Genomic DNA, 27,979 nt, shown 5'->3' on the forward strand with positions numbered 1-27,979 from the left:
CCATCAGGAGACGGAGCCTGATGCTTCCCTCCTACTGAAACGCTGGAGAGGGTGTGGGAGAGAGCCTAAATGGGCTTTTGAGGCTCGAAGAAAAATGTCTGGAGCTCAGTCTCATAGTTGAACAGGCAGAATTGGGAGTGGGTGATTTTATTATGGTGTATAAGTGCCTTTGGTGAGGGGGGAAGCAATCCTGGTGAGCTGCTGGACCTCCCAGGAGAACTGGTGAGTCTTTGTGATGCTTCCATATCAAGCCTGGATGGGTTTCTGGGAGATGCTTTAGCTGACAACGATACAGGGGTAGCCAGGGAAGATATAATGGTCTGTGATAGACGGCAGGTTGGACTTGATGATCTAATGGTCTCTTCTCCCCTTAAACGCTGCGAAATCTATTGATCCTTCTCCGTGCTACTGCTGGTGGTAGGGACAGGGCTCCAGGCTCGCTCTTCTGCTTGGGTGCTGCTGCTCCCTGCAGGAAAGAGATCAGAGTAATGCAGGGGGCTGTGGGAAGGAAAAGAGGGGGTCAACGTTGTGAGGGGGTGCATGGTGTCAGCCTTGCCCCATCGCTTCCACATCCAGGCTCTGGCTCCATGGCAGCCCTGCATTTGTGCTCAGCAACTCGTCCATTTGTGGGGAGCATGGTGGTGCTGCTTTGGCCAGGGCATAGATGCAGCCAGTGCTCTCTGTCCGGCATCCTCCTCTGAGGATCCGCAAGGAGCAGGGAAGAGAGGAGTGGGCCACATGCCTGGGAATGCTAAAATAAGACAGTGGGAAGGGGGTAAAATCCATTGCTCCAAATCGTTAATTCCAGACTAGGTTTGCCCGAAATTGCGGAGTGGGGAGAGCGGGGATGCCTCAGCCTCTGGGAACTGGGAAATGACAGGTAAAGATAAGGCCATCCCCGCACAGCAGGCTTTCCTGGCCTCTCTGGACTTTGCCCTGGCACCCTCGCCAGCGCTCGGCCCTCACCCGAGCCACGCAACCGATGCGTGCTGCGGCACGGGCTAACGCCCTGTTTGCTGAGGGGACATCTGGATCTGGGTCAGGCCCAGCAGACAGGAGCTGCCTTTCCACACAAACTGCACCTGGCCGCACTGTCACCAGCCCTGCTGCTGTGCCCTGGGGATTCCTTCTCGGGCGCTGCTGTCGCTGACCCGCAGCGAGGCCTGGGCACCCGCGTGGCGGCAGACTGCTAACGGTCCCCATGGAGGCTGAGATGCCAGGCATGCCTGCCCCTCCTGACCGCCCGCAGGACCCGGTGCTGGAACAAAGCACGCTCAATCCTTCAGCATCCTCACACACCCGCCCTCGGGTCCTCTGATCCCTCCATGGTCAGTACAGCTGCACCAAGCACGGCGGAGACCAGCTGCAGCACGGGGGTGGACGCTGCACTTCAAATGCAACGTGGAACACGGCCCAAGCAATGGCACACTGTCGTAGCTGTTCCTTGTGGCTGCTTATTATGGGCCCCTCCCACCAAGCCCTTCCCCACACCCATTTCCCAGTTTGGAGGGGTCAGAGCTCAAGGTGTGCAGTGGGACTGCCCTGCACCACAGCTCTGCTTGCGGGTTTTGAGACGGGCGCTCGGGAAGGCACAAGGCAGCAATCGGCCGTCCCAGTAGATCTGGTAGCTGACCTCAGCTCATCCTCTCCTTCTGGTTCAGACTCCATCGCTAATCCCCAACCCAGGCCTTGCAGCTCATCTCGTTCCTCTGCTCCCTCTCCAGAGAGGATCAACACCCATGGTGGCTTCCTCCGGTGTCAGTTTGTCCCCTGAATATGGTGTTTTCCCATTTACAGTGAAAATTAATTATTTTTCTATTCTATCAGTAATTGAGGAGGTTGTTAAATGCAGCTGTACAATATTTGTAAGTCAATTGGCACTCACAACTATCACAAGAAGTGGAACACTTAACCGCTAATACTGGTTTTTAACAGTCCTTGGAGTTTTGGGGAAGTTCCAGAGATCTGGGGAAAAAAAAGCTGATGCTCTGCCATTATTTAAAGGGTAAATGAGATGAGCAGTGTAATTAGGCTGATGAGCTTGACATCGATCCCAGGCAAAATCATGGAAAGGTCGATCTAGGACGCAATCAGTATGGTTGGCAGTGTAGCTAATGTTAATTAGTATGGATTTTGTGGAAAATGCAGCTTGTCAAGTACACTTGAGATTTTGTTTTGTGCTGTTGCAGGTTTTCTTGATACCAGTAGCTGTGTTCATATAGTGAGACTGCTGTAGGGCGTTTGACTTAGTGCCACATGCTGTTCTGCTTCGGGTTTTTTCGGTTTGTAATGTAGCGCTACACAAAGAAGCACTGGGAATCACTGCATTAGAAAATGCTTAACTCAGATGTAAAACAGTCCTTGCAAGTGGGGAGTTGTCATTCTGCGGTGGTGCTGCTACTGGGTCCATGCGGTGGGTGGGTGGGGTCTCTTTCCAGCCCAATACAATTCAATCTCCATTAGTGATTTGGGAAATATATATATATATATATTTATATATATATTCCAAATATCATTGGTGCTGATATTTGCAGATGAACAAAAACTGGTAGGATGGTAAATATCAATAAAGGTAAGTCAGCGATTGGGACTGATCCAGATCAGGTGGTAGAGGCAGGCCGTGCAAACAGCTGTTGTTTTAATAGCCAGATGCAAGGACTGAGAAATGGCGAGGTGGGAGAACGTGATAACAATAGGAAGGGCTTAGCAGTAGTGGTAGGTGACCACTCCAGCACGATCTGTGACACCGAGGGACAGAGATAACATCTGAAGTGCTTCAGACACCCTTTGAAGCAGTGCAAGAGCAATCCTGAAGGAAACCACTGCTACAGGGGTCGGCAGCCTCTGCCATGTGTGCCGGAGTGTGGCACGTGAAACCATTTTGCTCAGCACGCCACAGCCAGCCCCAGCTCTGGGCAGGCCCCTGCTGCTGGCCATGGACCCTGGGCTCTTGCAGCGGAGGCCGCAAGCCCTGCTGTGAGCAGCCCGGTCCCCGTGGTGGAGGGCAGGGGTCTGCCCAGAGTCTGGGCTCTGTGGTGGGCAGCAGGGTCCTGCCCAGAGCCCAGGTTGCTCACAACAAGCGGCTGCACCAGGGTCTGGAGTCCCAGCCCAGCTCGTCGCATGCCGCAGGGGGCATGGTGGAGAAGGAGCTGGGGCTGAGCTGCCACAGGGATCAGGCCCCTCACGGCTGCCTCACCATCTCCCCGGCACACCAACATCTTCCAAGTGGAGGTTGCGGGATTTTTTGACAATTGGCCCAAAAATATTGCTGACCCCTGCACTGCTATTTAAAAGACTTCAAAATGAAGCTCTTCCCGTTACATATATACTCTGCACAGAGCACAACAGGGGACCCCACGATGCTGTGTATCCCACGACGCTGTGTCCCTTCCCTCCCACTTCCCCACAAATGGAGGGGAAGCACAAAGATCTGCTTGGGGTGGAGGCGTTCTCGGGGAGCAGAGGCCGAGCAGACAGAAGATCGCTCGGGGACAGTCAGCTGCACTGGCCCCTCTTCCCCCCGCGATGGGGCCACAGCTCCCTGTCAGACCCCCGGCTGCATGCGGTCGCAGCAGTTTGGAAGCACCCCGGTGTGCAGCTGCACACTGAAGAGCTTCACCTGTCCTGTCTGCTCCTGCCCTCCACGTGGAAGCAATTCCTGGTGGCTCAGGATGCTTTAATTCAGCAGAAGACGCTGTAGTGAGCCAAACAGATGCAGTCTGTAAACGAGTGCATGTTTCTAGCAGTGAGAGGGTTTAGTCATTGCCACGAAGCCTTTGAGGCTGGATGTCATCCTGCAAAGGGTACAGTCAGATGAATGACTTGGTGAGCAGTTAAAGGGATGGGGGACTCCTGTTTGCTAAGGACCAAGTTCGTGGGATTCAGCTCTCATTTGCACGGGGTATGAGTGTGCACGTGGGCAGTTACCCCAGAGCAGCTGATGCGTGGTGAACTGCCACCCCGGCTTTTACCTGCAGTGTCCACTCATCCTGGAGTGACCCTATCGCCCTGCCCTCAAACGGGCGCCCTGCTCTCTGGCATGCTCAGTGTCTCTGAGCCCTGGGGTCAGCTGCATGTGCCAGAGCCTGGGGTGGGTGTTGGGGGAGCGAGGAGTGCAGAGGATGGGCATCCTGCTGAGGATGGGACCAAACCAACAGCATTTGACCAAACCAATGACAGACCTGGGACCGGTGCTGAAAATGAGACTGTCGTGGTGGAAACCGAATGCTTACGCTCATCTTATGCCCTAAATGGAGCCCGATGCAGAAACTGCAGGCCCAGGAGAGGATGCCACGGGCTGTTTGAGAGGTCACACTGGACGGTCAGAACAGCCCACGGCTCTACGGAGTCCATGAAAAGTACATGTCGCCTCTCCGGACCGGTCATCCTCACTATAGGCCTACCTCTCTGCAGGGCTTGTCACCATCTTCATGTTAATGTGGCTGCAGCTGAAGTCCTGACGCCTTCCTTTTCCCACCTCCGTCCCACACACGCGCACCGTCTTTTTGACAAAACTTCTTTCCTTTCTGCTGCTCTAGCTCATAAATTTGGGATTAACGGACTCCTTCCTCCCCTTGCCACATGTATAGGCTGCACTATCAAATCCTGCTTCACTGTTCTCCCTGACTCTCCCATCCTCCGCTGTCTGGCCCACTGTCCACGGGCTGTTTTCATGCCCTAAGCACGTCCTGACTTGGCTGCTATAATCACCAGCCCCCTTTTGGCCTTAGCGCCACGCAGGTTTGCCCCGTCCCGCCATCCAGAGCGGAGCAGCCGAAGTTCTCCTGCTCACCAACGGGCCCGGCTGTGTCGTCTCGGATGCTGCGTTCCCCTAATGTATTTGTAGCTGTGCTTGGAAGCTGCCGAGCGGTCCTTGGGCACTGTGTTACTCATGCCTGTGTCATCAGCTGGCAGGTGTAGCAGTAGGTCAGTCCTCAGTCATTTCGTTCAACCTCTGAAGCTCACTTCAGGCCCAATCTTAGTGACTGACACCAGAGCCTGGCAGGAGCGAGCCACCTCTGCAATTTTATGAGAAACGGTTGCAGTGAAGCAGCATCTCGATGTCACCCAAGGATTAATTTCTTGCTTGCTAGCAAAAAGAGAGAGTCTGCTGATGTCACGCCTCTTCCCCCCGCTCTGTGCTTGTGACACTGGGACTTTCTTCTCTTTGGACTGGTCTCTTGTGACAGGGAAAGAAGAACCAGGCCTGTAGTTCCTGAAGCTCTTCTTGTTTTGGGGCCCAGGTAGGCGAGGCCCTGACGAGAGCACTCAGAGGAGCGTTTTCTCCGGTTCCTCCAGTATTCCTCGGGGCATCTAGGTGGAGCACGATGGAGCAGGCACGCGCCAGCCTGGATGGGCGCTATGCATGCCTCGTACTCGCAGCTCCACTGGGTTCAACCCTTTCGGGGGTGTCCAGAGCAAAGTCCTGCGGAGCCCTGCTGTGGCTGGGTAAGAGCCCGAAGCAGGAAGGCTTCTTGTATCGTTCAGGACGAGCTGCAGCTGGCCTTTTACGTCTCCTGAAATGCCCATGGCCATTGAATCATAGAAGAGTTGGGCTGGAAGGGACCTCAGGGGGTCGCATCTAATCTAGCTCCCTGTTCAAAGCAGGATCAGGCCTGTTTGGGAAAGCCAACACTGGTCTTTTAAAATTTCAGTCTGTGAGTGGCTGTTTCACATACCGTCCGGTGTCTCCTTCCACGTGCGTCGGGGTGACTTCGTCTGAGCATGTTCGTGGCTGCAGGATGACACGGTAGCAGCACCAAGCTGTTCTGTGCTGCTGCTTAGTCTGTTAGACCAGGGGTTGGGGTCAGCATCCCCATTTGTACACATGGGGAAAGTGAGCCGAGGGTTGGGGGCGGGGGAACTATCTTGCCCAAGGTCGCTAAGCCAAGCAGTGGCAGTGCCAGGTATTGCACCCAGGTCTCTGGGTCTCAGCCCGGTGGTGTGTCTACTGGGTTTGGGACCTGTCATCACATTGGAGGAGGCTGGCCTGCCATTCAGTCTTCCTGTCCTTTGCGTGATCAGATGCCATCTGTGTTGCAGGTGCTAATCTCTGACATACCGACTGGATCATTCATACTTTGTTTAGTGGAGAGATGGGACTTTCCCCAGTATCATTTACTAGATTATGAAACGAAGGTTGGGTAACGGCTTAGGTAACCTATGGGTTTAATTGAAGCCAGCCAGATCCAGGAAACAGCAAGAGGAGCTTGCCTTTCCTAGTCATGCTGCAGGCGGTATGCAGGATTGGGCACTTTGCCCTGTGTGCCAGGTGGCCATGATAAACTGAGCTAAGGATGGAGCATAATCCTGTCCTCCCCTCTGCCCCCCAGCTCTGCTTGCTTTCCGTAAAACTCCTGGTGCTCCCAGAGGTTTCCCGGCACGCGTGGATAGCCGCAGGCTGCACGGAAGCTGGGCTACAAGCGGCTCTGTGTAAGTGAACAACCTAACCACGAGCTGTTCCCTGTTCCCTCCACAGTCTCAGCTGCCGGCGCTGTATCATCGTGGGAAATGGTGGAGTACTTGCAAACAAGTCGCTGGGGTTGAAAATCGATGAATACGATATTGTCGTCAGGTGAGTCCTTCGGGCCCCCTGTTCCCGTCCACCCTTTTCAGCAGAGGATGACGCTCTACATACACAAGGGTTGCAGCTCCCCACGGCTCGCACCGTAACCAGAGATGGACTGCATGGTAGGGGAAGCACGCGGTCGGGGAGAATTAACCTGGCCTATGAACGTGCCCGTGTTGTGTCTGCTTGCAGTCACTTCAAAGGGCAAGGCAGTTCATGCCCATCTCTAACCCATATCGAAGCCTCCAGGTCTTTTCCAGCTGCCTTCCCTTCAGTGACCCACTTCGCTGTTCTCCCAAAATCCTTCTCTTCTGCGATGTCTGATATCTAATATTTGCTTTTGTCGGAGGTGCTTCCGCGCAGCTCTGGCAGGCACTGTAGATAAACACGGGCACAGCACTCCCCAGGCCTTGCCTGGTGCTTCAGAGGTGGGCAGGAGCAGAAGAACGTGCTGACCATGGTGAAAGGTCTGAGGAAGAAGTGGGGCTGCCCTGAAATGAGGGGTAGAAATGATGGATAATCTAGGTGTGGCCTCAAAACCAAATGAATGGTTGCCTGTTTTCCATAAGAGCAGCGATAACAGGTCTGAGGGTGACGGCGAATGGCAAGGAGGGCCCAGAAATGGAAACTATCACCACTATCATGGGAGCAGAACTCAAAAAGCAAAATGCTCTCAGGTTGCAGTGCTGAGACAGTCGCTATCCCTAAATGCTAGGGGGGAAAACCACATGAAATAACAGGTGCAGGAACAAGGATTATTAATCAGTCTGTGTGGGCTGGGTTGGGTTGGGTTGGGGAGAACAGTGCGACTGGAGAGTGGCAGAGAGAGCGCCTGTACTCACAAAGGGGTTGAGAAAAGCAGGGGAATGGACCCGTGTGAGCAGCCACGGGGTGCTAGCCTGACCTCAGCTGAACGCCAGGCTTCAGAGCACGTTTGGAAGGAAAGAGTACTTGAAGACATAGAAGTGAACAAAAATGAGCTGAAACGCACCATGGGTTTATCAAAGGCCGATCATACCAGGCCACACTGCTGTCTGTTCTTGATAAGATGATTGATTTTCCAGACAAGGGGAATGCAGCGGATCTTGTCTAGCTGGACTTCAGTAAAGCCCTTTGACACAGAGCCACGTGGAAATTTATTAGCTGGCTGGAGAGGATGGGGATTAGTATGAGAACTATAAGGTTAATGGCGAGCTAGGAAATGGGGTTAATTAGAGATTAGTAAACATTTCTCTTGTAAGCTGGGAGCTCATCGGTGGCCATGAGAGAAGAGGAGGAAGGGTGGGGTGTATTAGTTGATCTTGGGATGACCACGAGCCAAATCTGATGCAGTCACCAAAAAGGCAGGTGCAAGCTTAGGATGCATGGGGTAATGCCAGGCCCAAGTGGGACCTCACCTGGGGAGCTGCCCGCAGCTCTGCTCCTCCCGTTCCACGACAACAAATTCTGCCTGGCACAAGGGCAGAGAGGGACCGTGTGGTTTTGCTGAGAGGTCGGACAGTGGATTTGTCCGGGCTGGTTTGGTCAGAGCTGATCCTGCCTACGGGTGGTTTTGGACTGGATGTGACCTCCGCAGCTCCCTGCCAGCCAGGCCTGCGGCTCTGAGACTGTGATTTCGGGGATGATCAGGGAAACGGAGAGTTGACCTTAGAGAAGAGAGGATAAAGAGCTGGGCTTTTTTAGCTCAGCAGAGCAAAGGCTGAGAGGGAAGGGGTCTGCTCTCTGCTGCTACGCCTGGGTAAGCGTCAGGGAAGGAGAGGAGCCGTGTCGGCAAGCAGGCTGGCTGGCACAAGAGCGCGTGGGTCTGAAGGGTGGCACGAAGGAATTTGGCTGGAAGTTCGGAGGAGGTCTGTGCCTGAAGGGTGGGAGGGTCTTTCAGTAGTACTACGAGGGAATTAGCCGTGTCCATCAGAAGTCAAGCAGAAGGCAGGGTACAGTAACACCTTCTAGACTAACTGAATCAGAGATGCATAGGCTTTGTGAGCAACCCCTCGCTTCAGCAGATCTCATGATGAAGCGAAGGTGTAATGAAGTGAGCTGTATCTTGGCATCTCTAATGCAGTTAGTCTAGAAGGTATAACTATGATCCTAGGAGCTGTTCATATCTACGCGCTTGGTGCTGGGTGTGAGGAAGGGTCTGCTGAGTGGGAAGGAGCTTTGACAGCTCCCTGCCCCGGCGCCTCTCGTTCCCCCGGCTGGCAGGCGGTGCTGACTGCTTCGTGAGCTCTTGTGCCTTCCAGTCCTTTAGCCTGAGCTGGGATGCACCAGACTCATTTAATTAGTGCTCTTCCTGAGACTCCGACTGTGCCTGCAAAGCTCTTCGCGCTAGGCCACCCGCTGAGGCCCAAATCAAAATGTCCCCACTCCTTTCAAAATGAAAAGCTGGACCCTTCTCCTCAGCTCCACAGATCTGCAGCCAGTTTGCAGACTGGGATGGTGAGGGGGCATCTGAGCACCTGTACTGGCTGGGGGTGGGAAAGGGACTGAAAAGGTTAAACAAAGCCAGGTGCCTGGATGTGAGAGAGGGGCTGAGAGCAGGCACCTTCCCAAACTTGCCCACCTGGTTACTTGAGTCTCATGGAAACTGGGGTGAGGCAGGCTTTTCTTTCTGCGTCTGTCTAGCTCGTGGTGTCCTGAGCTGTGGCACTGCCTTACAGAGCTGCGCAGGGGCTGGGGCTGGGGGCTCAGGGCCATTTTTGAGCGACAGAAATGTGGAAACTCCCCCCAGCGCAGTGAGTGGAGAAAACATGGCCCGCGTGTGCACATGAAAAGGCTGTTAGCTTGGGCAGCAAATACGGTCTTGGCAAATAAAGACCTTTTCCCTGGAGGCAGAACCGGAGCCGGTGACACATGGCTGCTCTATTAAACTGTGAGCAGCGGCAGATCTGAACTCAGACTCTCCACTTCCCAAGCCTCGGGGCTTCTGCTGGCGAGGGCTGCTGCGTTGCAGTCAACTCCCATGTGTTCTTCAGTTAAAAAAAAAATGCCTCCTTAAAGCCACGAGCGGGATCAGGAGTGCTCCTCTCGGGTAATACTGACTCTTTGAAGGCACTCGGAGACTGGTCAGGGGTTGGGGCCCGCAGTGCTGGTACTTTAAAGAGGTGAGGAGGACAAGAGACAACACGTGGGGGAAAGCAATCCACTGCCGGAGAGGCTGGCGGGACGGAGCTGTGACGTTGCCCTAACAAAGACACCTTGGTGACAGCGTGTCCTGACGGAGGCAGAGTCGAGCCCTGAGGAAAGCTGCTTCACGAACCCGGGCTCCGGCTGCCAGAAGTTTTCCTGCTCAGTTGCCACGAGACACATGGGGCGCAGACCTCGGAGCTGAGTTGCTGGTTCGTTAACACGACTCCATTGCCGGGCTCCATCAGCAGCTCGCGCTTGGGCCCCGCGCTCTGGGCTGAGGAGCTCATCTTACCGGGGAAATGGTTTATTTTCTCTCCTGTCTCTCTAGATAAAAAGCATTGTTCCTGAGTGGGGAGGATTAGCAGGGGGATTAGCAAACCCTGCAACAGAAGAGCAAATCCAGCAGCAGAGAACAAGACTCTGGTCAAATAATTACACACGGAAATGTGCACCTGCCTTCTTCCCACGCCCAAGCAGACAGATGAAAGTAGGCACGATTGCCTGTGTTTGTAGTGAGAGCAGCGTCTGGCCACTTACTTAGTGAGAAGCTGCTGCTGAGAAAGGTCAGGTTAGCTCAGAGACAGCCACAGAAAATGTTTGAAGTTTGCAGTACGCGCAGAGAGAAATCCCACGCCAGTTGTCGTATATGCTGTATGGGACCATACAGGTAGCCTCAGAAACAGGCTGAGAGTCATCCCGCTCTCAGTTCCTGGGCTTGATTTCAGCCAGGTTTGGATGCTACAGAGCTAACGTATAAATCAGGGAGGGGTAAAAATAATAAACCCAGTTACTGGTTCAAAAAAAATCACTTAGGTCATAATTTGTATTGGCTTGTTGCTAGTTCTTAACATTCTTCACAGTTTAGGCTGTTAAACTGGCAAGGCGGGTTGTTTGTTCCTGTTCACCTAGGAAGCATTTTGGATTTGACAGAGATTTTTTCTGCTATGACGCTTCACACTTAAAATGCTCATTTGGTCCGAAAAAGACCAGCCCCGAGCATCGCGAACGTCCGCACTGCGAGAACAACACGAACTTGGGAAGCAAACGGCCCGCACTGTATTTATAACCAACGGGGTTTTCCAGCGCGTTGATCCAGGCAAGGCAAGAAAGGTGCAAGGATTCAACCCGACTCTTGTCCTCCATCAGAGCTTGAAGTCAGTGGGACTCGTGCCCCGAAGTGACACAGCTCTGGGCTCCTAGTCTTGAACGTGTTGGTCTCTGGGAATAAAGACCTTCCCGTGCACGGAGGATGTGAAGACCTCCTCTCTGCTGACGCCACGGTGGTTGTGCTTTTTGAAGTGATAAAGGTTTTGTCACTCAGGAGGGTTGGTGACGATCCTGGAGATGGTTGAAGCATGTGACTAGTTCCCCCAAGTTAGAATCATAGGCTAGGAGGTCGCCTCGTCCAGGGCCCTGCTCACCGGAGCTCTTCTTAGGGACAAGGTCGGGTTTCCGGCTTTCCAGTTTCAAAAAACAGGATACCTGTCAGATTTGGGGGGAGTGGGGGGCAGTTAATATGATTGTGGGGGGGCAGTGATATGCTGGTGCCCTGCCCATGCCACTGACCCTCACTGTCAGGCCACAGCCCACCCACCCCCAGCCCTGCTGCTGCCCCTCACTCCTGACCTGCAGATCCCTGGCCTTGCCGGTGCCCCTCATTCCCCACCCACAGTACCCTGCCCCCCTGGGCAGCCCCACAGTCCCCTGCCCCCAGTGCCCCTCACTCCCAAGCCATAGTACCCCCAGCCCTGCCGGTGCCCCCCACTTCCAGCCCACAGGCCCTGCTCCCCGCAACCCTGCAGTGTCATCCCCCCCTGCAAGCACAGGCACCAGCCCTGGTGCATGCAGCTCCCTGCTGCCCCCTTCCCCCGCTGCAGGGGCAGGTGCCTCCCTTCACTGCTCCCCTTGCCCCACTGCAGCCCCAGTGCCGGCAGGCACACACCCTCCCCCCACCCCCACACACACCCATCCTCTCCATACACCCCTGCCACACACAGCCCCCGGACAGTCCCCAAGCCCTGGCCCTCCAACCCCTGCTCCCCATAGACTTACCTGCACCCAGCTACTGGGACTGCTCCTACCACCCTGCCTGGCTGCATGCTGGCCACGAGTGTATATACACACACACACACACAGGTGCACGCACACGGCGCCCCCTCCCTCCAGTCACCCTCTCCCAGCTCCCCCCAGCCCCAAGCAGCTCCATGCTAGGGCAAGCTGGGAAGTGCCAGAAAAACTTGGATGCTGAGCAGAGCAAAATCCTGGACATTTGTTCATATTTTTGACAACCGCCCAAACAGAGATTGGAGGACCCAAAGAGGACATGTCCAGGAAACCCTGGATGCATGGTAACCCTAAATAAAGTCTGATACCTGTTGATAGACGCAGGACCTTTAGCTTCACTATTTTGCTTTTCCTCTATCACTTCTGTCAAATCCGGCTGTGAGACCCCAGCAGCAAAGGCCCACAAAATACTGCAGTTTGGTTCATGACACATTTTAATTTTGAATTGGGAAAGCACAGATTTTCACAGTAGGTTTCCAGAGTCCCAAGATGGGAGTGCAGATGGAGTGGATTTGCTTTTTGTTTTTGAAATCTAGCAATTTAAATTGCTGCTCCTTGGTCTGAATTTGTGTAGTGCACCTCGCAGACAATCCCGTTTGTGTCTGGGCTGCTGTGTCCCTTGTCCTCTGGGAAAGAAATGAGAAACTATGGCAGCATCTTCTCTGTTTTCCTTGCAGGCTGAACTCTGCCCCGGTGAAGGGCTTCGAAAAAGATGTGGGTGGCAAAACCACTCTGCGGATTACCTACCCTGAAGGAGCCATCCAGAAAATGGAGCAGTACGAGAAGGATTCCCTCTTTGTTCTTGCCGGTTTCAAGTGGCAAGATTTCAAGTGGCTGAAATACATCGTTTACAAGGAGAAAGTGGTAAGAACATCGCTGGAGTGAGGGGAGCGGGGCAGTGGTAGAGGGTCGGTGCCGCGGCTGAGCCGCAGGGTGAAACGTGAGACATGTGCCCGGGGCCGTCCCCTCTCCCCGTCTCCCACGAGGCTGCCTGCAGAAGCAGCAGCAAGCTGCAGCACTGGCAGTGTGGGTCATGGGGTGTCCGGTGTTCGGGGAGTTGTTCTCTAGAGCAACCGTGGACATCACTGCTGCTGGAGGGGAACGTTCACCCCCATTTTTCGTGCTGAAACCCATGTCAGGAGGACAAAAAATTGCTGGTTTCAGTAGCAAAAACGGGGGCATTTCCCCCCTACCAGGAGCGCACTCCACTGCTGCTCTAGGGCTGCGGGTCTCAAACTTCTTTGTGCCAGGACCCATTTGTAAACATCGATGGGCAGTCCCGACCCACTGCCCCCACGCCCCAGCCCCACCCACCGTGTGTGTATGGGGGGTGGGGGGGCCCACGCAGCTCCTTGCAGGCTGGAGCTGTGCCAGCCTACAAGGGAAGATCCACGGTTTCCCACATTTTTCTCCTTTAAAGGAGAATCTATTTTTAAAGTTTATTTGCAAGCCTTTCACATATTCTCGCGACCCATTTTTGGGTTGAGAAACACTGCTCCAGAGAACTACGGTTCCCAGAACACCTTGCACCCCGTGACGCACATTGCCTACACGGCTGCAGTGTGCAGCCGGGACGTGCAAGCTGAGCAGAGAATGGGGGAGTGAGCTGCCCCCGCTCCCCACTTCTGACGCCCTGGGCCCGTGTCCACTCCCCTGCCCCACGTTACACTAGTGTGAAGCTGCCACATCTGCAGCTGTGCAGGGTTCGGCCCGTCTCTGCCCGTGCACCTGCATTTAACTGAACTCTTGTTTTCATACCCTGGACCCGAGTTCCAGTGAAAGGGCCTTTCCAGTGCAGCTGAATGGATAATGGTTTTTTCCATCCTGGTGCATTCTGGGCTCGTACCCAAAATGAGTGTTAAAAACTTACAAATCTTGTGCTATAAACAGAGAGAGAAGCTAATTGCAGAGCAGTCCCACACGCTCGGTGCCAAGTAGCGTGTTTCATACATTCCTACAGCTTAAGGCCAGAGGGACCATAGTTCATCTGATCCAAACTGCAGTACATCACAGGCCATTACATCCCACCCAGTGGCCCTAAACTGAGCCCAGGCATGAACACGTATCCTTAGAGAAGGCGCCTGGGCCTGAGTTGACACATCAAGCCCTGGTGAAGCCACTATTTCCCTGGCTACATTTATTTTCCGCAGTGAATTTTGCTCACAGTTTTCCTCTGCTTTGGCAGCTAGTCCTTCTAGTCAAGCCAAGCCTGCATGTGGGTATCCTACTGCCTCGGGTTCATCTTTAGTTTGGACCAGATGCAAAGTGTCCACCTGTGATTGCTGGCCCACAGGCACCCTTGGTTCCCATTACAGTGGCTAATTCATCTTTCTCTGCCATAATGCAATTGCACGTAGCATTGCCATGTGTCACCATCGTGGGAGGAAACAATTGTCTGCCATTTTTAGACACTCGAATGATGACTCAAGAATGTGTTTATCTTCCTGGAAACCTGCAAATACTTCATCTGCTTGTTTGGCATCAGGGCACAGAGTCTTCCCTTGCGGTGGGGAAAGGGCTGAGGACATGGTTGTGCAGGGGAATCTCTTCGGCTCCCTTCGTACCCCTCACACAGAGAAGCCCTGAACAATAGCTCTCTGATAGCTTGAGAAATATTAGCTTGCTTTCTGATCTACAGCAGATGTGGAGACCTCTCTGCTGGTTTGCTGCCTTGTGTGTCTGGAGAGTATGAGGGGATGCTAGCAAGGAGAAAACAGTCTGGGAGCAGAGTAACATGGAGCTGCCCTGTAGATGGGCTCACGGTCCTAAAATTGTAGACAGTGCGGGTTGGGAGGGAGCTCAGGAGGTCACATCTAGTCCAACCCCCTGCTTCAAGCAGCACCAGCCCCAACTACATCATCCCAGCCAGGGCTTTGTTGAGCTAGGACTTAAAAACCTCCGAGGATGGAGAGTCCACCACCTCTCTAGGTAACCTGTTCCAGTGCTTCACCACCCTCCTGGTGAGAGAGATTTCCCTAAGATCCAACCTCAACTTCCCTTGCTGCAGCTTGAGCCCATTGCTCCTTGTCCTGTCGTCTGCCCCCACTGAGACCAGTCCAGCTCCATCCTCTTTGCAGCCCCCCAGCAGGGAGGTGAAGGCTGCTATTCAATCCCCCTCGGGCTTCTCATCCCCAGACTCAGTCAGCCCAGTTCCCTCAGCCTCTCCTCACCAGTCCTGTCCCCCAGCCCCCAAACCATGTTCATTGCCCTCCGCTGGACTCTCCAATGTGTCCACATCCTTTCTGTAGTGGGGGCCACAGCTGGACACAGGACTCCAGATGTGGCCTCCCCGGTGCTGAATAGAATCGCTGCCTTCGATCTGCTGGCAATGCTCCTACCCATGCAGCCCAGGATGCCGGTCGCCTTCTTGGCACCAAGGGCACACTGCCGGCTCCTGCTCAGCAACTTGTCCCCTGTCCCCCCAGGTCCTTTTCTGCAGAGTCTGTGGTCCAGCTTTGGCTTAGCTCACGCACTTGGCTTTAATTAGTTCAAGGGTACTGTGTGGATGATGCTGACGATATGCCTGAGAGTGGGGTTGAATGGACTCTGAAAACTGGAAAGGTACCGTCAGAGCTAATCCTCTCATGTTCCCTTTGTGTTGCTTGTATCACACTCTTGTCCCTGCCACCGGACAAGAGTCTGGGGTTACACAGCAGAGCCTGATATTACTCTGCAGCCAGAGCATGTTAGCAGGAGCTCCCAGCATATAGTAGGAATCCAAAAGGGAGACTAACACACTTGTGAAGAGGTGAAGTGGCCCTTGCTGCCCTGCCACAGCGCAGCACGGTGACCAGCCTGGCAGGACTGGGCAGGGGGTTGAGGGCTGTTGGGTTCACCGTTTTTTCTGCAGAACGCTTCAGGGCTGGGCCTGGCAGCCTGCAGAGGGGAACGGTCCGAGAGCCGGCGCTGGGTGGAGGAGGAGGTCTGCTGTGGCGGAGACGGGCCTTTCTCGATTGACGGAGCCGGCAGAGCCGTGGCTTCCTTCAAGGAGCTGATCTCTTGCTACTGGCACCAGCTGAGCGTGTGGGGGGATGGAGGATGTATTCAGGGAGGGGGAGAGACCTGGGATGCAGAGAAGTGTCTCCTCATGTTCAGTAGTGACCTTTCTCAATCCTGATTTTTCCCTGACTTGCTCTGGAACATGGGATCTATTTGAGTGCATTTCAAGAGGGGAAAATATTGGTAGGGACCCTCCGAAGTGAGCCAGATTCCAGCACCTTTGCTGTGGTCAATACAGAGCCCAGGCTTGCATTCAGTTTAAAAGCGGCATGTAATTCATTGGAAGAAATGGCAGCTTCAGAAGCTGAATGTGGCTCTGGGTCAGGACTCCTGGATGGGGTTGTTTGGGGAGTTGGTGATATGGGTCTTTGGTTCCAGACCTGGGAGACTTCAGTGCCGGGCATGCAGAGATGTGGCCGTTCCCCTGGGCTGCCGCCTGGGACAACAGCCGTTCTTCCCTCCGTTCGTTTCTTTGGTTTGGGAGAAGCTTGCAGGAACGGGAACTCTGTCTGTCACCGTTGCTCAGTGTCTTTACCTGAGGTCCTGTCAGCCCCGGCAGCAAGCCAGGGTGGCACGAGCAGGATGCTGTGCTTGGAAGCAGAGCTGAGGGCATTGAGCCCTGGCTCGGAGGAAATGTCCCACCACAAAACAGAGCTGCTGTACAAGTGCGTGTGTCCCTAAGTAAAGTGGGCCGAGATATTCGCACCCTGATGGGGAGCATGCGTAGGAGTCGGAAACTGCCTGGACGTGACCCAATTCAGTTTGTTCTTGAGACATCGCTGGCTCCGAGGCAGGCGGTGGGACTAGGCTGCCTTGCACCTGCCGCGAGCCTGGCCGTGGGGCTCTTGCCGAGTGATCTCGCCGGCCTTGCAAAGTCAAATGGCGTTGGTCTGGAAAAGGAGCGGGTGGAAGCTGATCAGAGGTTCACTGCTAGGGTCAATGGGCTCTCCCTGCAGCTGAGAGGGACTCGCTTAGTTTTGTTTGCTCTTTGGCAGCACTCGTGATCCGGAGGGAGGGGCGAGCAACATGTGCTGCTTGGAAGGGGAAGGTTTTCAGCTGTAATAAGAAAAAAAATCGGGGTGATGCAGGGAGGGGAGCACCTGAGGTGTGTGGTACAACAGTTGTGGGAGATCTGCCGAAAGTCTGAGCAACTTAGGTGAGGTCGGGGTGGACACGGGACCCGTTACAGTAGATACTAAACAGGAATGTGGAAAGCCTCACCGGAGTCTAATCAGGACTGAACTAGGAGTATCTGGACATTCAGTTCATGAGAAAAGAGACTCAAGTTTTAATCTGCCATGGGTCGTCCATCCAGAATATCGAGGACGGCGAGAAGCGGGTGTTTAAACAGAGCAAGGCTGAGGAGCTTAGCCAGAAACACATTCATGAAACTTAGGAGCTCTTTAGCAAAAGTTTCACTAGAGGCCCAAAATATCAGGATCCCATCACCAAACAAGAGGACAGCTTTGGCTACAAGCCCATCGTGGTCCAGTGAAGGCTGGAATTGGAAATAAAGGGTGAACGGGACAGAAGGGAGGCACACCATCGACATCAGTGAGAAAACCGATGAGGAAAACAACATCTGGGAAGAGTCTGTGGCTGGCAGGACCAAGGACTGCAAGAGGGGCTTTTTTCCAAGTCTGTTAGAAACAAGAGAGCTTAGGGATGGGATAGGCCAGCTCCTAGATGGAGGTGGTAAACTGTTAACAGTGATGGGGACAAGGCAGAAGCATTCAACAACTGCTGCCATCCTGCATTTGGAAAAGAGGAAGAGGATGTGCCCCGAGCCACGTGAGAGTGAGAGCATCCCAGAGAAGTGGGGCTGGAAGGGAGCTCAGGAGGTCACATCCAGCGCAACCCCCTGCTCGAGGCAGGATCAGCCGTATCCAAACCATCCCATACAGGCGCTTGTCTACCTTATGCCCAAAACTCCCCAATCAGCCCGGTCACACGACTACAAGGTGTGTTGCCAGTAAAACCCAAGAGCACCTGCACCTGCCCCAGGTAAGGCAGGGGACAGTGCCGTGCTTCCCAGCTCTTTGGTGACCCGGGAGGATGAGGGACAGCATCTAGGAGGGATAAACATTTTAAAATCGGCAGGCCCTGATAATTCGCGGCCCAGAGTCCTGAGAGAGTTGGGTACGTTGTCTTCTGGCATATGGATGATCACTTTTAATCGTCCTGGAGTCCACGGGAGCCATTGGGGAATCACGCGCCAGAATTGCAGGAGGGCGGGAAGGGACCCAGGTAGCGCTCGGCGGCTCAGCCTGCCGTCAGTCCCAGACAAAACAGTGGAAAAGGAAGTGGGAAAGCTGCACACCCGTTGGACCGGTAAATAAATAGCTTTGCAAACAGAAGAAAGATTGTTTGCAGAGCGAAAACACTTCCTGGAGTAAATGGACCAATCCATTTGTGAGCCCGGGAGCGGGTTCGTCTCCAGGAAATGGCATCAGAAGCAATTCTCGATGGTTCTTTGCATATCAGCACATGTAGGTGAAGCAGCCAAAGGAGGGCAAAGCGTTTGCTGGAAATAGGCAGTTTCTTGGCTCCCTTCTCTCACAGTAATAACCCCGCTGCCACTTCCCCTTGCGATTCGAGCCTGTGCCAAAAGGAGCAGTTTGTGGAGCCAAGCGCCCGAGGCAGCGGGGAGCTCTGGTAGTGAAAGTCGGGAGGCGAGCGATCACCTGCCTGCAAGTGAGGCCACGTTCGGATGTTTGCCTTCAGCTCGGGCACGTCGGTCCGACACGCCGCGCTCCGCAGCAGTGACGTCAGAGAGGAGCTGGGTGCAGCCGCTTTCCCAGGGCGGGCAGGGCTTCGACTCACCATCCAGCACTGCATCTCTCCGCCTTCGGTAACAGTCTCGTGACGGTTCACACGTGCCGCTCTCCTTGGAACTGAACAGCTCCCTCCCCCCGTATCTGGGTGCTGAAGACTTTGGGCACCGGCGGCAGAGAGGGACGCGGTCTCTTCTCTCCCGTACGGGTGGGATTTACACTCCAGAGCCGTGCTGTGGTCTCGGTGCCTGGTCACAGCCCTGCCTGACTGCCGAGCGCAGGACTTGGCCCAGCCAAAGCGGAAACCTTGGCCATCGGCCAAGCCCTGCTTCTAGAGGCTCTCGCCTGCCTTTGTTTCGTGGCCCTGCCTTGCTACCTGCCTTCCTGCCTCTTCCTACACTGAGGCTTTCTGATCCCAGAAGAGCAGCCTGTTGGGGTGTTTGTGTTGCCTCCGGGGAAACCACCTGGGACTTGTCTATACGAGGAAGTTAGGTAGCGGGAGTTGCAGCACGCTGCTTGGCGCTCGGTCCGGTGTGCCGGCCTGCAAGGTGGCTTGCCCCTCTTTGGCAGGGGAGTCACTCGCCTCATGCTTGGTCACAAGGATTGTCTGCATGGGCCCCCGCCTACCGCTTCCTGACTTCCCTGTGTCGTGAGCCCCTCGTCTGGCCCGAGGGAACCGCTCGTGCTTTCGGGTTAAAAGACATTTCTTGCCCTGCGCTGAAGAGGAAATAGCTTCTTTGCAGGCCTAGAAGAAAGCGAGTCAGTGCCTGCAGTGTGAAGAACAGGGAGCGAAAGCCCCAGGGCTTAGGTCTGATCCCCTCCAGGAGCTGATATGCATGAGGAGCTGGTCTGGAAAGCCCCATTTGCTCCTTCCCCTGCCCGCCCCTCTCACATCGCCAGGCTTTTACCTGCATTTGTGCCAGCCAGTGGGGAGCAAATGCTGCTGCGCCGGGAGATCTCCTCGGCGTGTCTGTGCCATCTCGGGGGCCTGGGAAAAGCAGCCAGCCCCTGCTGAGTGGCAGGAGAAAGGCCTGCCTCGTCACACGCGGGCATTCGGGATGTTGGGAGCAGTCGGATACGCAGTGATGGGGCCCAGAGCGGAGTCTAGACAGACAAGGGCCCCAGCTTCCAGCAAGTGCCTCTGTGAGTCACTGTGGCCAGGTCCCCAAGCGAAGGAGGGTTTTGCATGGAAAGCACAAAGGAGCTTGCCTCCAGCACATATCTGCAGCCGGCAGCGCAGTGTGAATATACCTCGGTGCAGCTGTATTTGTAACTGCACTGGTTCCCACGCTCCTGGGAACCCCCGAGAGGCTGACGTGAGGTGGACTGTGCTCCTTCCTCCGTGGATCTTACAGCAGCCTGCCGGAGAGAGAGGGCTGCCAGCCTAACCGCCGCGGCCCCGCGCAGCCTCTGGCAGTGGTGCACCTAAGCTCCAAAGGCAGATAAAGAAAAGTATAATGAACCTGAATAATTGTGATGATCAGACACAGGAAAGGACCTGAGGACCGTGGAGTCCTGAAACCTGGGAGATCCCGACGCCTGCAGGATCTTGGAGGTTAACTGTCATAACAGCAACCAGGTTCTTCAAATTCAGCTTCCGTATTGGTTTTTGTCCATCCTTTCCAGCTGCTGTCCCCACGTTGCTTCCTCTCACCTGCCTGCATCTGGATCAGATGCTGAGCTCTCTCACCGGTAGGGTGGGAAAGGTTTACAATGTTCACTTGCCCTCGCTGCTCTGGAATTCCTCGTCCTCCTCGCTGGCTGCAAACACCTCTTCTTTCAGTAATCGTAGATGCTGCCGTTCCCGCTCCTTCCTCTGTGCCTTCCGCCACCGCTCCAGGTCCCTCAGCTGCTTGTTTCTAGAATAAAGCCTTTTGGCAACAGTCTCTGGAAGGTGAGGCGACCGCAGCCGCACCTGACCCCTGCTCTGCCTGGAGTCCTCCGTGACGCTCGCCACCCTGACATCATCCCTGTACGTGCTCCTCTCAGAGCATCTCTTGTTTCTCGCTCCTAAGTCCAAAGAAAGGGATCTTCACCCGCTAATCTGACAGGCTGCAGACTGTGTTCACGGGCCCGTCCTCCCTTGGAGCAGCCAGGGAAGGTAAGAGGTGCCAATAGCGCCAGCGCAGCTGCGTGGTGAGAGCAATGGGAGGTGCTTATGCTGTTTCCCTTTGCTTCGGCATTGCTCAGGCATCGGAGATGTGAAGACCCTCGTGGGCGACGTTCAAGGTCTCTTTGTAGTCCAGGTGGGCAGGGAGCTGTAGCAAACCCGGCCCGAGACGTTTCGGAGCTCTGCGCAGGAGTTAAGCACGCTCCTCCCACCGATTCCAGTGAAAAACCAAGCCATTGAAACTGGACCGGGAAGAGGCCACTTGGATTCCCTGTGGCCCATCCTGCCAGAGGATAAGGCCGCATTGTTCCTTACAGTCTTCTCTAGTAGGGGGAATATAACAGAAAGGAGGAGGAAGGTGTGGGCGGTGGATATAGCCTTAACGCGGCTGTTGTGGAGATGGCTGGGTTTTGGTATCCGAGCTTCAGAAAGGATGCTGACAACTTGGAAAGAGCTCAGAAAAGAGCGACAAGAATGACTGGCAGGCTGGAAAGCCTGTCTGGAAAAGAGAGGCTGAAGTACAGGCTGTTTATCTGGAGAAAGGTGGACGAAGCCCAGTGAGGACCTGCAACAGGAGGCTGCTGGGAGGGCTCTGCGTTTTGCAGTGAGCCAGAGCTGCAGCTGGATGAAATCAGAATGAAGGGAAGGCAGCGCCTTTTTAGCAGCGAGGGCAACGAGCTGCTTGAAGAGATGCCCCGGGGAGCATGGATTCACTGTCACGTGAAGTGTTTACATCCAGCTCACGTGTTTTCCTAGCGCAGGTGCCTGGTCCGGGCTGCGGGCAGGACTCGGTGGCCGGGCTCTTGCCTGCACGCTGCACAACAGCCTCTGGCCTTTTCAGCCTTGTTGCAGGCATGCAGCGAGCTCTGATGGCAGGAAGCTGCCGTTAGACAAATGGAGCCTGGAAGGAAGATGCACGTTCCTGAGTGAGGGCGCTGTAGGCGTTGGGAGGGTATTGGGGAGGGGCTGGACTCAGCCTCACTTGAAGTCTTTAAGGTGAGATCAGGTATCTCTGAATGTGGTTGAAGTCAGCTGCTGAGAGAAGTCCCACAGCTTGTGTGCACAGGGGTCAGGCCGTACGGTTGGGGCTGTCCTTTCTGGCCTTGGAAGCCGTGCCCGTGCATCCCCCTTGTTCGTTCTCTTCCCGGGTCACGGGCGGCGGGGTCGCCGGTGTTGGTGCAGCAGGTTCTGTATTACGTGCAGCTCGGTGGTATGACCCAAATAATCAAAGTCCAGGCTTCAGCCAGGTGCCTACGAGGGTCAGGAGGAATTTTAACCTGGATGCACAGCTGGGCAGGATAAAATCCAGTATGGACTTTTTTCTTCCTCTGAAGTCTCAGTGAGTGGCCTTGGCTGGAGACGGGGCTCTGATGGGGCAAGCCAGGCTCCAGGGTGGTGCACAGAGTCCTCTCTTGCGTGCCCAGCTTGTGGACATGCCGGGACCAAGCTGCGAAGCTTAGCGTTGGGAGATACCCCCCACATGACATAGTCATGGATTTTCCTGACTTCCCTCTGCAGCACGAGGCCTGGGCATATCTTGCCTCGTCCTTTCCATCACCACAGGGCCCTGGCATTGCTGGCACTTTGGTCCCTCTCACAGCACGCCACCATCTCGTTGTCTAACCCAGGTTCTGGACTCAACACCGGCACGCTGCCTCGACACAAAGCCAAGCAGGGGGTTGGACAAGATGTGGCCTCCTGAGGTCCCTTCCAACCCTCACTGTCTATGAATCTGCATTGGTAAAACACAGCATCCTGGGTCACACAGAAGCTTGTCTAGATCAGTGATTCTTAAGCACGGCGCCACGGCACCCTGGGGCACCTCGAGATCCTTTCCGGAGCGCCACGCACTGTTAGCACTGTGAGCCATGCAGACGCGGCTCACAAGAGAAACCCAGGGATGGCAAAGAGGAATCCAGATGTTGAACCATCCTGCTGTGCCGTGGGCTTGCTGAGTTCTCTGCAACGGAAGAACTGCTCTGGTATCTTTCTGCAGCCAACACACGAGTGCAAACTAAGAGCTGGCGTTTTCCAAGAGGGGCCTTGAGTCTAATGGCTTGGGAATCACTGGCCTAGATGAGCTAAAGGTCTCAAGCCGTGTGAAATCACAGAAGTGTGTTATGTGTCCCAAGCGCGGGGTCTCCGGGGGACCCCAAGGGGACTGATTCACGGGCAAGAGGAAATTCCAAAGAAGTCCCTGTAGGTTGGCATCCGTCATCGTGGTGCTGAGCGATGCTGCTTCGGCTGCCTGCTTGGCCCGAGCACCCCTCGAAGCCAGCTTCTGCGGGGAGCTCTCCCATGAAGCAGGACTGAATGTTGTGGGGCGCCTCTGCTGTGACTCTTGCACGGGGCAGGAAGGTGAGCTGGCCAGGAGGGAAAGACCTCGACTGTATTTTAAGTTCATCTGTTTCTATAGAATGTGTTGCTTCCCACGAGCACCCCTGGTGTGTTTCTCTCTGAAAAGGCTCCCTTAGATCCAGGGATTTCTGCACACCAAAAGGCCTGAACAGTAAATATTTAGCCAAGATGTGCAGCTGCTAATGCGATCCAGTCTTCACTCACTGCGAACGGCGTCGTGATGATGGGTTCATTCAGACAGGAGCAGAGGCTGGGCGACGTGGGCCCGAAGCACATGTTCCTTGGTGAGCATCACAGATTACCCCCATCGCTGGCACTGTCTGAGCCACTGCAAGGCTTCTGCTGCCTTGAAGGCCTGAGCGCCTCCAAACAGGGATTGCTGTGCATCCCCCCTGTGCCCCGTAGCAGCCCCGTGCCCCATGGTGGTGTCTCTACCCTCCTGGCTGACATCCACTCTGCAACTGCGCCCAGCGCTGCCGGCGTCTCCCTGAGGGGCAGCACAGCAGCTTCTCCCCTGGGCAAGAGGGAATTGTCCCCTGCCGCCCTGGACTGCAAGCCCCAGATCCCGTGTCTGGTGGTCTCTCTAGGCTCTGCTTCCCCAGCTCTCGCAGGACCTCGTGTGCACTGTCAGCTGCTAGTCAGTACAGAGGAAGGAGGCCACGCGAAGCTACGGAGTAGGAGAGGAAGGTGTGCACTGGTGTCTGCTGCGTTGAGCTCTCAGCTGCGTGCACGTATGGGACATCAACCAGGAGCTTTCTCCTTTCCTCCCGCGCTGCCTTGCTCTGGTGCTGGCAGTCTGGATCCGGCCCGCCAAGGGATTCCACCCGGCCCACGGCAGTCCCTTGGCAGGCATGGGGGGCAGCCCAGGCCATGGTGTGTGTGGCTGGTCCCGCTGCCCCCGGGTGCACAGCGGGGCTGGGGTGGCATGGTGGCTGGATTCAGCTTCCTGGCGCCGGCAGCTCCTTATGGCTGCTGCTGCCAGTGTTGCCACTGTTGCTGGACTCAGCCCGTCTTCCTCGCACCCACTACCAGGGGCAACAGATGCAGCAGGCGGGTGGACTGGCGAGGTCTCCTAGGACCCCCGTGGCGGGTGCACTCAGATGGGATGCGGCTGTGGGTGGGCAGGGAGCGGCGTCCTGGAAGGGGCCAGGCAGGCCGGGCTGGGATGACGGAGCAGTGGCAGCGCAGTGCTGGGACAGTGTCATGATCCGCTCCCCACGTGCCCCTTCCCACAGAACTGGCACCTGTTGCAGGGACATGTGGGGAGCGAGTCGTGGCTCTGCCCTGGCCCCTGGCCCCGCACTGTAACCCCCTGTGATCCTGGCCCTGGTCCCGGCCCCCTCCAGAGCCAGGCTTGTGCTCCGGCTGCCTACGCGCTGCAGAGCGGAAGGGAGCAAGCAAGTTAGAAAAGAGCATTTCAGGGTCAGCCGCTGGGGTGTAGCATGAGAGCTTTGCATTTCCCCAGCTCAGCTCGGCTCGGCACAGGGAGCTCTGCTTTCATCAGGAGTCCTCTGGAGCCATCACGAGTCACAAAGCCTGGGACTCGCCGGGTTTGTTTTGGTTTTTTCCCCAGGTTCACAGTGTCTGTTTGCATGCCTGTGGGACTGGCCTTTCCCAACCCCGGCCACAGGAATGCGCAGGTGTGCTGGGAACAGCTGCGCACCCTTCCCCTGCTGCACCCTCTTGGCAGCTCGCCCTTCGTCTCCCAGCGCCTGGGGAGGTGGCCGGGCAGGACCGGTAAAGATGCCGTAGCCATGCTTGCTTCCTCGGCTTGCCGAGAGCCCTGGCCAGAGCACGGCTAGAGTCCCCAGCTCAGAAGTTGACCACTGCTGCTTGGGAATAACACGCGGCCCATCTCTCTCTTTGCAGGAGGGAGTCTAGGAACAGAGGCCCTGTAGCAATGGATGAGCATGAATGAGGTGCGAACAGCTGAGAGGTGTGAACAGCTGTCCCACTCTGGTGGCAGAGAGGCTTACATTGTTTACTAACCACTTGGAAGGGCTGCTGCCATTTGCAGTGTTCAGTAGCTGCCCCCTTCCCCACCAGCACCTTGGCTGGCTCATTGATCCCGAGGTTAAAAGCAGTGCGCTGTCCGGGTGCAGCGCCCAGGGCAGTCTTTTGGCTGGAATTTGCCCCATGTCTCTCAGCTGTGGGTGCTGTGGAAGTGCGGGGCGGGGGGAAAGGCCAGGGGAGGAAACAGAGCAACGAACTCTGGAGTTGATCAGTCAGAGGGGTTCAGAGAGCAGTGAATGATTAAAGGCCCGATGACAGCGAGAGACAAGGGGCTCAGCTTGAGCTCATGGAAGGAAGGTCAGGAAGTGACTTGATCTTTAAGTACCTGCTTTAGGAACAGAAATGTAAGAGCAGCTCTGAACAAAGCTGTAACTAGATCCAAGGGCTGGGAGCGGAAGTGCGTAAGCTCGGACTGAGAGCAAGGGGCGCATCGCTAGCAGCGTGGCTACTCACCCGTTGAAGCAGCTTGTCGAGGGCTCGGGCACGCTCTCCGTCCCGGACATGTGAGAACGGTCTGCACTCGTGCTGGTCCCTGCTGATCCCTGACCCACTTCATCCAGGGGTCGGGTTGGAGGGCCGCGGCAGCCCCCTGGCTGCATGTGTCCATCGGAGGAAGGTGTTTGCAGGAGAAGGCACGCGTCCTGCGCAGAGGCAGGGGCAGGGATCTGCGGGTGGGGAGCAGAAGCCCTCGGCACTGGCCCTTGCCGGAAGCAGTCGCTGCGCTCCGATGTCAGCGGGGTTGGAATAAGCCTGTCTCTGGAAGCCCTGACAAATCCTTCGTAGGCATGGTCTGCCCCGTAGCACAGCCCTGGGGATGCTGGTGTGTCTCCTGCTGAGAGAAGCCCTTGGGATCGGGTTTCCCCTCCCTCGCCCCTGACAAAACCAGCACTGCTGTCTGCTCCGCTTAACGGAGCCGGCAGGTCCTCCCTCTTCTCCCCGACTCTGCCTTGGTTTGTTTTCCACCGTGGTGGATCTTGGTGCATGAAGAAGAGATGGGCAGAGAGCTGGGCAGCCGCCGCCCCTGCTGCTCCATCCTAGGCTCTTCCTGCAGCCCTTACAGTCCTGCTGCCGTCCATAGTCCTAACGCCCGGCCCCCGGCTCCCCTTGCCTTGCTACTGTGATGTCTGGTGGCAGCAGGGCCAGTGTATTTCATTCTCGTGCTGCACTGAAGCCGGCTGCTGAGGCCGTGGTCTCTACCTTTGCTTCGGCGCGCTGCAGCCTTCCCTGCGAAGCTGGAGGTCCTCGTGGGAAGGCCCTGCCGAGCTAGTTGAGTTACGTCAGAGCAGAAGACTGTGAGGCCCTCTGCGGCCGGCGGTGCAGCAACCCCGCTCCCCCCGCGGTAGCGTGACAGCCAGTGCTGCGGGTGACTGGGATTGAATAACCGCATTCCTGGCAGGGTGGGGAGAGCTGGGAGGCTCTCGGGGAGCTGCACGAGGGTGCGTCCGGGTTTGTGACTGCCCCTTCTTTCTCCGGCTCGTTTCCTCCTCCTGCCCCGCGCCCTCCCCATTTCAGGTGGGATCGGTTCTGCTCGAGGCCCGTTGCCTCTGCCCAGCTGTTTGGAGAGCCATGGCCTCCTCCACACAAACTGTTTGTTCTTGAGAGGTTTCACGTCCCCAGCCGGGCGCGGAAAGGGCAGGAATCCCCCGTGGCCGCAGGTCCTGTCTCCAGGCTGTCCTGCACCGGTTGCAGAGATTCACAGATGTTTGGGTCGGAAGGGACCTCAGCAGATCATCGAGAACGACCCCCTGCCCTGAGCAGGGGAGAGCGCTGGGGTCAGACGACCCTGGCCAGATGCACGTCTAGCCTGATGCATCCCTCATCCCTCCCACACCCTGCATTGCACACAGGTGCCAAGCGCCCCATCCGCTTGGACTCGGAGGCCTGTAGAGCCACGTCCTGCACACCAGGTTCAGCAGCGTCCTGCGCGGAGTGAGCGGTGGCCCTCCCTCCTGCAGCACCTCCCTCCGGCTGATCCCAGGAGCCTGGCGTTGGGTTTTGGACTTGCGCACTGCCCATCCTGCCCTCCTCCCAGTGGGCTCTTGCAGGCAGAGCTTGGCTCCCGCGCTGTCTCCCTGCTGGGCTGAGCGCCCTTGGCTTTGTGGCCAGTGCACCCAGCTCTGCCCAGGCCTCTTGGGGCAGGAGGGAGTAGCTGGGAGGAGCCTTCTCTGTTATCCAGGCCAATATTCAGAGCAAGACGGGAGCAAGATGCACAGTCTTGCCCCGCAGTTGAAGGGGGGAGCTGCCTGCTTCGGGGTGTCCTGCCCTCTCGGGGGGCCGTGCAGCATGCAGGAGGCCAGGGGCAGGTCTGGCTGGCCCCAGGGCCCTCTGCCATATCCTTCTTCCCATTTTTGTTGCCTCCTTTAAGCCTGTGGGTGATTTGTTGTGGCAGCACGACTTTGAAGGGGCTTTGTAATGCCATTAGGAGCATCCGCCCCCATCCTCCTGTCTGCCTGGTATCGCAGGCCTCGCACCGCGAGGGCTTTGGTCATACTGTTCTGTGTTCCTGTGGTGCCCAGCAGGATGGGGGCTCCTTGTTGCTGTGGTCTGTGACAAAGGGGGTCTTGGCTTTATGCAAGCTCCTTCTCCAGCCTGGGTCCTGTGCTTCCACGGGAGCGCAGGGCGGGTGATGTATTGTCCATCACAGACAAGAGGGGGAAGGTGCTTAGAGAGCATCCAGGCTTTCCGCCCATTGTCTTGGGGCCATTCAGTGCATGCAGGCCGCACCCCTGACCTCACGCCACGGCCCTGGGCTCCCGACGGGCTGCCGAGCCACACGCCTTCCCCAGCGTCCACTGCTCGTCAGTTATTGTACGTGTCTGCTCTCAGCCCGGAGAGGGCAGGGCAGCCCGGCGGGAAGCCACTGCTTTGGAAACCTCCCCGAACATCTGCATCCAATCAACCCCGACATCTCTATTAGACATAATAGAGCCCGCTCCAGCTGAACACCAGCAGCCAGGAGCCCGAGGA

At 56.0% G+C, this 27,979-nt stretch overlaps 1 protein-coding gene and 1 long non-coding RNA gene across 14 annotated transcripts in view; one reads left to right on the top strand and one right to left on the bottom strand.

The window, feature by feature from the left end:
• The window catches only part of ST3GAL3 (ST3 beta-galactoside alpha-2,3-sialyltransferase 3), a 267,669-nt gene that overhangs the window by 195,695 nt on the left and 43,995 nt on the right, over positions 1-27,979 (top strand). For all 12 annotated transcript variants that reach the window (XM_059727709.1, XM_059727708.1, XM_059727707.1 and 9 more), the window contains 2 exons: positions 6,479-6,574; positions 12,436-12,622. In XM_059727709.1, coding sequence (XP_059583692.1) covers positions 6,479-6,574; positions 12,436-12,622 — 283 coding nt within the window. The remainder of the gene's footprint in view (positions 1-6,478; positions 6,575-12,435; positions 12,623-27,979) is intronic.
• On the bottom strand, positions 112-27,938 carry LOC109280965 (uncharacterized). 2 transcript variants are annotated; one of them, XR_002087465.2, is made up of 3 exons: positions 25,466-27,938; positions 1,634-11,176; positions 112-466 (listed from the first exon to the last, which is right to left on the bottom strand). It is a non-coding gene; the product is annotated as an uncharacterized LOC109280965 (long non-coding RNA). The 2 variants fall into 2 exon arrangements; XR_009462294.1 differs by lacking the exon at positions 1,634-11,176.

The sequence above is a fragment of the Alligator mississippiensis genome, chromosome 5, assembly GCF_030867095.1.
Source record: "Alligator mississippiensis isolate rAllMis1 chromosome 5, rAllMis1, whole genome shotgun sequence".
Classification (NCBI taxonomy): domain Eukaryota; kingdom Metazoa; phylum Chordata; order Crocodylia; family Alligatoridae; genus Alligator; species Alligator mississippiensis.